Source organism: Echiichthys vipera, assembly GCF_963691815.1.
Source record: "Echiichthys vipera genome assembly, chromosome: 4".
Classification (NCBI taxonomy): Eukaryota; Metazoa; Chordata; class Actinopteri; order Perciformes; family Trachinidae; genus Echiichthys; species Echiichthys vipera.
In genome coordinates this window covers 33,379,199-33,388,611 of record NC_139829.1, presented here as the reverse complement: position 1 = coordinate 33,388,611, position 9,413 = coordinate 33,379,199, and the positions used below count along the sequence as shown (strand labels likewise).

The window sequence follows — 9,413 nt, the reverse complement described above, 5'->3', positions numbered from 1 at the left end:
CCAGGTGTTGGCGTGCTTTTGACAAAGATAAATTAGGCCGTTAAAACAATGTTTGGTTACAAAGATAAGAAGTTAGACCTAGAGTTTTACACCATTAAATTAACTCAAAACAATACATCATCATTTATATTTGTAGGTTCAACACACACACACGCACACACGCACACACGCGCACATACATGCACATGTATAAGGCGCATATAGACCAGACAGAGGAGACGGTGGGCTGAGGGAACTGACATGACAGGGGTGGAGATGACAGAGCCTGACAGGTGAAATATGAGTTCCACTGATGCAGGGGAAAGGGGGGTAAGACAGGAAGCCTCTCTCTCTCTCTCTTACACACACACACACACACACACACACACACACACATGCATTTATAGCTCATTGTACCTTTCCACAACAAATTCATCCTCTGAGGTTTTGCGAAAACACAACGACGATGTGACAAAAGTCATTCTTCCTTCATCCATCTTGTGTTGAAAACACTGAGGTACTGCTGTTCTCTTTGGAGCCCGCCTTTGTGTCCTATAGTTGTTTACATTTCGGCACATTGGCACCATCAAAAGTACGCCACGTTAGCTATTATCACTTCCTGTTTGCAGTGTGCAGACAACTATCACTGCATTACGTTAATACTGAAAAAAAATCTCTCTGGCAAGTTCTGAAGTGTCTCTTTTTTATTAATGATCTCTGCGAGGACGTTTGGACATTTATGTATGATGCACATTGAAGATAATGGTATCCTCAGGAAGTGTAAGCAGCACTTAATGATATCAAATGTGTTTTTTGACTCAAACTCAACTCTCCTTCCACGCCTCACCCCCAACTCTCCTTATGATATTAGATTACAGAGGAGCACAGTGAATATGGTACGTCCCACCTCCCCCTCTATCTGTTCATGTCATTCCTGTGTGGACGGGGATTTGGCTCCCAAGGGGAGTGACACCTAAAGGAGTCGAGCATCTAAACGAATGCATCACACTCACAAAATGTATTTCCTCATTGATAAGAACTGACAACAGACACTGGGGCCAGATTAACAAAGGTTAAAAATGAGTATGCAATGCAATGCAATCAGATCAAATGAAGCGCATGTCGTGCTGACAGCGTCGGGACAAAGCTCAGAAAGTAAACAACACGTCGGTAAAGGATATTTTCCCTTTGTTTAATGTGAATTTACAGATAAAAGGCAGAATTTCAGGAGCCCGGTCCATATTCCAACAGAAGGATCCAAGAGCGTTAGCGAGCTGCTTGTTCGATAGCTGCGCTCATCTCATCCGCAGAAGCCTCCATGTTGTTTACACTGAACAGTTGCGTCTCAATTCGTCGCGCTGAAATCCGTTAAACGTTACCAGACTGATCTGCGAGTAAAATAGGATGGAGCTCGCGAGTTCAGGACGGTCTGACGAGGCTAGACTCGAGCAGCAGCGCTCTGAATCAGCGTCAGCCGTCTAATCGACCTTTTAGGTAGGACAAGGTCACAGGAGTCAAGTCTCAGTTTCTCCAAACCCGGTTGAGCTCAAAGTCCTTTAACCCTTGGTATATTTCTACAGTGGTAGTAGGTAATTGCATTTTCCAAGAGATCATTTATACATTCATTCATCTTCAACCGCTTGTCCCTATCAAGTTCACGGGGGGCTGGAGCCGATCCTAGCTGACACTGGCCGTGAGACGGGGTCCACCCTGGACAGGACGCCGGTCTATCACAAGGCACATATTTTAATGGTCTGTGTTATGAACTTTATTTCATACCTGGTAAATAATATGGGCTCCAGGACCACACAGGACAAATAAAGAGTCACTGTAGCAGCGTAGGCTACACGCCTTACAGCGAGAAGGTTCCAGGTCGCATCCCGGCTGGGGCCTTTCTGTGTGGAGTTTGCATGTTCTCCCCGTGTCTGCGTGGGTTTTCTCCGGGTTCTCCGGTTTCCTCCCACAGTCCAAAGACGTGCAGGTGTTCGGTTCATTGATGACTCTAAATCTCCCGTAGGTGTGAATGGTTGTCTGTCTCTGTTCGTCTCTATGTGTCCTGTGATAGACTGGCGTCCTGTCCAGGGTGGACCCCACCTCACACCTGATGTCAGCTGGGATAGGCTCCAGCCCCCCCGACGGGGTTGAAGATGAATGAATGAATGTAGCAGCGTAGAAGTTCCCACTCTTTGAGAATCCTTGAACACAGACCAGTGCCCAGCTGATCACACGGGGTCAACGCTAATTGCATCTTCTCTCTCTGTGTCTCTCTCCTCTTGTCTGTTTCTCACTCCTTAAATAATGCAGGGCCTCTGATTTATATTCTGCACCGGCCCTGGCGGTAAATGGGCAGATATGGTAAGCGGACGTAGAAGACTGGACACACTCCAGTGCTCTATTGTTGAGTGCTTGATTGAAATTGCCTGGTGCAGGAGCACACCGGGCAATTACTCACACACATTGCAATTATGAGACAATATGCGTTCGCAGACAACGGCGCCGAGGGTTGAGTGGAAAACAAGCTCGACACACACTTTGCTGAAAGCTACATGGTCACAGTTGAATGAAGAGCTTTCAGGTGATGGTCGGCGAGCTCCACAGATGTTGGCAAAGTGCTGGCTTTTGTCTCTGAGTTTTACCGACTCATCTTTATGGAAACGTGGGTAACACTTGATTTGAACTCTGGATTTTTACAGATTCTCATTCAGATTTCTAACCCTGAACATTTTTTGGTGCACTCACACTGTCCATTCGCACCGTGACCCGTGCTTTAGGGTGATTGTCCCTCCTTCCTCTTCCCCCTCGATTGCTTCTTGCTAATATGAGATCAAACCTCTGAGATTTAAGGTGCACTCACACTGTCCATCCGTACTGTGCCCAAATAGGTTCCACGGGTAAAGCCTAGTTCGTTTGACCAGTGTGAGTGCAACCGTACCACGCCTATTTGCGGCACGCTTGCCGGCCAAGGATCGTTTGGGAGAGGTGGGCTTTTGTAAAGCACGTTTGCACGTGTACGAGCACGAGTGTGCGCACGTGTACGAGCACGAGGCCTACGGCGGTTCTGAGGTCATTTCCTGTGCGCCTGTTGGGACGTAGAAAAAAGAAGGAGGGACCATGCGCGGACATTTAAAACAATGGCGGTGAAAGGTTCACGTTGGTGTGATGCGGAGGTGGAGTGTTTACTGCAGATTTGGTCGATGAAAAGATTCAAAAACAGTCGACAAGACGCACAAAAACTCTGAGGTCTACGGAAAGATTTGGAAACAAAGCCACGCATCGCCATGACGTCATCAATGTGTGACGTGTTACGGCGTGATGACGTATAGGCAGCAAGAAGCATTCTCCGAGGCCCAGGTAGTGTGAGTACAAACGGGCCTGGAGGGGGGGACAAGGACCCTAAAGCACGGGGCAAGGGACGGACGGACAGTGTGAATGCGCCCTGAAAGATGAGATAAAACGCTTTTTCTGACTGTTTTGAACATTTCATCTGACCAAATCTGCTGCAAACACTCCACCTCTGCATCAAACCACCTCGATGCTTTCGTCGTGAGGAACAGATGCATATAGACATCAGGACCGCCGTCAATGCTCGCGCTCATACACAGGCTCGTTCTCGTACATGTGCATCCGTGCTTTACAAAAGCCCACCTTTCTTAACTGGGCCGCGGCCGGCAAGCGGGCCGTGCCTGGGCGCAGTAAAGTTGCATTCACACTGGTCAAACGAACTAGACTTTAGCCGTGAAGCGTGCTTGGACACGGTACGAATGGACAGTGTGAGTGCGCCCTGAAAGATGAGATAATACGCTCTTCCTTTTGGCAGTAAAATTTGGGCGAAGAAGGCTCAGCAGCCGATCGAGCGCACAAACTCTCATTTTCTGGAATTGAACAGACGGAGAGCAGAACATAGTTTGCTTTTTTTTACAGAAAGTTACCAACTTCAGCTTTAAACTCCACAGTTATTGGTTCCCCCTGTGCTATAAACATACTGATGAGTTCAACTTTAATCTCTAACTCTTCCATTAGAGAGTATAACAACATGACAGAAACCTCAGTTTGGAGCTTTATTTTATAAGCCGAGAGATCAATGACGCCACACCGGACCATTTTAATATCCCCCATTACAATTACATAACATTCATCTGCGCAAAAACACGTGGGGTGATCATTTATAACACCTGCCTCAGAATTTGAAGACGTTTCAAACGACGACGGCGGGATGTGGCAGGGCTAAGGATGGATGTGGTAATCCTGTCACGCAGACTCTACGGTCTGAGTCAAGCTCCTCGCTATCTGAAAGACGTGCACTCTGAGCCCAAAATAAGACTGCCAGCCCGAACACGCAGCTCTGAGTCAAGGATCCTTTGGCAGAGCACTGTCTTCCCTTCTTTACACCCTCAAGGGAGAGAGTCTGCAGGCCCTCACAGGCATCAACCTACGCACTCTATGACGCCGGTGACCACTACTGAGGGAGCTATGACTCCACCCCACCCTGCTGCGAAGGCATGTGACAGGGAACAGCCTTGTCCGGTGTCCAAGACGGCTGTTACCTCGTGTCCCTTAAGTGATGTTTAACAACAGAAGAAAGAGCTTCTGAGCGACACGGAGGGATTTATCATCCTCAGGCTTTTAGCGGCATTAGGTCCGGAAGTTTGTAAATGTTTTCACTTTATGGACATTCATCTTCATTAAATGCATTTGGGGAAAGCTTATTGTCGTCCCCCCCCCATTGCCTTACTCAACGCACATGTCTAGAAAGGCTGGAGAGTGTGTGCATAAACACACCTGGCATGTTTCCAGCCATTACACAGCTTTAGCATGCTCAACATGGTGCAGCTGTTTGCATGACAACACACACATGCAAACACATTCCACTTAGGTGCACTCATAAAATCAACAGGAACATTCTCACACACACACACACACACACACACACACACACACACACTCACATACAGTCTTTAATACTGAGACAGACAGTAAACACAAGGTTGCTTGCTTTTAATTCTGCTGCATAAATCACGTCTTTGCCACCGTGATAAATGTGCCAGAACGCCAAAGTCCTCTCTACCTCTACCTGCAACATCTCAGGGAATTAAATCTGTGAAGTAAAAAGGGAGGACTGCAATCGTCAGTGCTACAGTACTGTGCCCTGTTACAGGGAACATTACAGAGAACACTGCTGCTACTACTTTCTTTGTTAATGGTTATTTTACACTGCTATCACTGCTGCCCCTGCTGCTACTGTTGTGATTTGAATTGCTCTACAACTTCAACAAATCTGACTACATACATGGATATCACGCCTGCTCGTATTAGGCTATCATTCCTGTAATCCAACACTACTACTGTACCATAACTGATGCTCCTACGACCATTATAATGGAATATCTACGAGACTGTTGAAGAATAAACTGAATAGAATAAGAAATATTACACATTATCACATAAGCATGGTTGGTTCTATGCTCTCATCTCATCTCATCTTCATCCTCTTATCCGGGGTTAGGTCGCGGGGGCAGCAGCTTTAGCAGGGGACCCCAAACTTCCCTTTCCCGGGCCACATTAACCAGCTCTAACTGGGGGATCCTGAGGCGTTCCCAGGCCAGTGTGGAGATCTAATCTCTCCACCTGGTCCTGGGTCTTCCCCGAGGCCTCCTCCGAGCTGGACGTGCCTGGAACACCTCCCTAGGGAGGCGCCCAGGGTTCATCCTTACCAGATGATCCTGAACCACCTCAACTGGCTCCTTTCAACGCAAAGGAGCAGCGGCTCTACCCCGAGTTCCTCACGGATAATACAGAGTAGTTGTAGTTTGATTTAAGGTGGCCCGCACGATTCGCAATGACAACTTATGCACAAGTAACAAACGAAAACACTCCATCTTAAAAATTCTGGGCGCTGTTAAAGGGCTTGTTGACAGACAGGCTGTCACCTTGCAGTACAGTGCGTGTGTGTGTGTGTGTGTGTGTGTGTGTGTGCGTTTGTGTGTAAATGGGAGCATGAAGCAAAGAACCACAGGTCAGAATCCAACCCGGCTGCTGCAGCACTCATTTTAATAAGCCCGTGCAAAGATGCGCGTACACAGATCATTTTCTGTGCTGCGTTCTTCTGCACCACTGGAAAAAAGTGTCTACTCTACTCTAGTGTCTACTTCGCTGTATTGTTGTGGCGTCTGTACGACCACACGTCACATCCCGCTGAGAGCTTACATCCAATCAGCAACTGGGATTCTCTCAGGGGTTTGAGCGATTCACATGCAAATTAGAGGCGTTTCGGCGAGATAGACCCGCCTCATTCTGGGTATTCGAGCCTAACGCACCTAGAGACAGAATGAGGGACACGCCCCCATCTTCATCAGTGAGACCACAGTGGAGAGAGTCAGCAGCTTCAGACTCATCACACTGAGGCGGTTCAACAAGGTCTCCAGGATATTCTGTAACTTGTGCACCACCGAGACTATCCTCAACCATAAGGCTCTACAGAGGGTGGAGGAAACTGCTCAGAATACCCTACAGAGCTGCCATGGTGGACCTCTACACCCAGCAGCGTAGGAAGAAAGCCAAAATATTTTTCAGGGCAGAGACGGATTATCACCCCTGCCACAAACTGTTCTGCCTGCTGCCACCCTAAGGCCCAGTTTCATCCTGTGGGCCAAACGACTTTTAAACCTTTACACCATCACTTCACCTTTATAAACTTTACTTACCTTTAACGTCTGCACTATTTCATGTCTTAGATTCACATTTTTACTTGTGCGTTTTTTTAAATGAGCATTGTTGGAGGGTTGTTTTGCATTTATGACAAAGAACTTGGATTCTTCAGAATAAAACAATTTCAGAGCAAAAGTTGGAAAAGATAAAAATGAAACCCACTACGTGTGGATGTGACTGACTTTTGAGTTAAGTTTGTTCTGCCATCATTTCACCTTTTTTGAAACAGTAGCTTTAAAGCACCGCTAACCTGTTTTTTGGCCACCTGGCACCAGAACTCCACAACAAGTTGAACACCTCACAAACTCATTTGGCACAAGGCCTTATACAGTTGTGACGGCTAACCTGTTAGCAAACTGTTGCTTAAGGTTAGCACTGTCGCCTCACAGCAAGGCTTCCTGGTTCGAATCCCGGCTGGGGCCCTTCTGTGTGGAGTTTGCATGTTCTCCCCGTGTCTGCGTGGGTTTTCTCCGGTTTCCTCCCACAGTCCAAAGACGTGCAGGTGTTCGGTTCATTGATGACTCTAAATCACCCGTAGGTGTGAATGGTTGTCTGTCTCTGTTCGTCTCTATGTGTCCTGTGATAGACTGGCGTCCTGTCCAGGGTGGACCCGACGCACACCCGATGTCGGCTGGGATCGGCTCCAGTCCCCCTGTGACCCTGACAGGGACAATATGGCCTTATACAGTTGTGATGGCTAACCTGTTGGGCAAACTGTTGCTTATTTACACATCCAACAGATATCTCGCTTTCAGCTGCTAGATTCTCACCCAGGCTCACTAGCAGGTGCACGCTAGCACCTTTGACTGCAGTTTGGTGCAAAGCAGAAAGTGCACAGTCAGTGAAAACCTGTTTCTAAAGAGAAGGATTGATGAGAACACGAGAGTGAAGCAGTTAAAAACAAAACAATGGGCTCAAAGACATTGCACATGTACGTGATAATTATCTGTGAGTTGATAATTACAAGGAGCCCCTTTCACATTAAACATAGTCATTTGTTTGTACTAAAATATTTAGTAGTGCCTTCAGGCCACTTTCCCCCAAAGCACACATTAAAGTTCTAATCCGTAAGATTTTAATTTAGTTAATCGTCTTTTAAGTTACTATCAAAGAGTGCGTTAAAACAATGGCGATTGATCGTATGACCCTCTAATGAAAGCACTTGTGTTTGCTGCTTAGCCCAGAAACACGTCAGTCTGGTCTTCCCAGGCGGAGCTAGTCACTGAAGCGTATGCTGCATTTCATTGTATTTGGAAATCAGGAAATTTCCAATTTCTGAGTCAGGCTTGTTGTAAGGGCAGAAGTGTAATAGGAACATGTGTGTGTGTGTGTGTGTGGGTTTAAGTGGGGAACATATAGGGGACGGACCCAAAGTAGAGAGGTGAATGAGTGTCATTAAAGTTTACAAAAGAGCATGCACGTCTCCGGTATGGATATGTATATAAAGTGGCGCGATACAAGGCTCGCTCTAATGTGTTTGGTCCATTTCATTACTGCCCGCCTCACGATGGAGGATCAACAGACCGAGAAAGAAGACCATTAAGCTTCCAGTACAAAGACAAAGAAAGTTAAGTTAAGCTAAGTGAAGAAGGGCAAATAATTAAGAAGCATAGTGACCGTGACCGTGAACGTGACAAGATGGAGGCTCTGAAAGAACAGTCTCGCCTGCAGTTACATCTCACCACCACAGAGGCCGCTAGAAACAAGGTATCTCAAATATTACAGATTACAACTTTAAGGAAAACTCACATGTAGCAAGCTTTTGTCCAAAACTGTGCAAAACAAGTGTTTGGAAATGTATCACCCCTTCAAATACTTAAACACAGCAATGCCTACACCCAGCTTAGTCATTTCAAATTACATCCCCCCCCTTTGTTTGATGGATTAATCAATGGTATGGATATTTTTCACAATCAAATGATGGTGTCCTGTGTCTACTTCAGGCATTGTGGCTGGCTCGTGTTGTTGGCGTCCGTACTGTCTGGAGCCTCTGCCGCAATGTGCCTCCAGCACAACAGGGGGATTTAATAGGAAATACATGCTCGATCAGCTCCCAGCAGCGCTACAGGGGCCTGCACGGCTGGCTGTGGGAGCTATATTTTATAAGCCAAAGAATATAAGCCGCCCCCCAATCCCACCCTCCCTTTGGGCAGCAATTATGAGCAAACTGTGAAAATCCAATCAAACTTCTGACACTCATCCCGTAGCAGCATTGCCTGATGGAAACTTCACAGATTCAATCAATCAACAGCCAATACGCATCCAGAGTCTGGTGAAATGCCCTTTAGCCAGGCATTGAACGTATATCTACCAATCATCTCACATTGTTCTGGAACGTACACAAAATGGCAAAAAATGTAGGTTAAACATGCACGCACAGGTGCTCAAATTCACCCCCCTACACACACACACACACACACACACGAAACATCTGTGCTGGACTGCATGCCAGTTATTAAGTGCAGTCCTGACCTTGGGTTTGGCTTCACATGTTTCAGGTCAGACCCATTATTGGAAACATGTGATGTGTGACAAGCCAACATGAGTAAGCCTGACTCCTATTGGTCGTTAATGGCTGCGTCATGCCTTATCATGCAAAGGCTCCAAAGGTCACCTCCGTCCACTGCACTGATTAATATCCTCCCGACGGAGCCGCACTTTTCACTCCATTTCTTCTTGATCTAAACACTTTTAAGGCCTAAAATGATTGCAGTGTGAGCGGTTAGCCT

At 46.8% G+C, this 9,413-nt stretch overlaps 1 protein-coding gene across 1 annotated transcript in view; it reads left to right on the top strand.

The window, feature by feature from the left end:
• The window catches only part of LOC310946374 (uncharacterized protein), a gene marked incomplete at both ends in the record, with an annotated part of 9,956 nt that extends 5,533 nt beyond the window's left edge, over positions 1-4,423 (top strand). The window contains 1 exon segment of the mRNA XM_083912820.1: positions 4,376-4,423. Within this exon segment, the coding sequence (XP_083768946.1) occupies positions 4,376-4,423 (48 nt within the window).
• Positions 4,424-9,413: the final 4,990 nt, after the last annotated feature.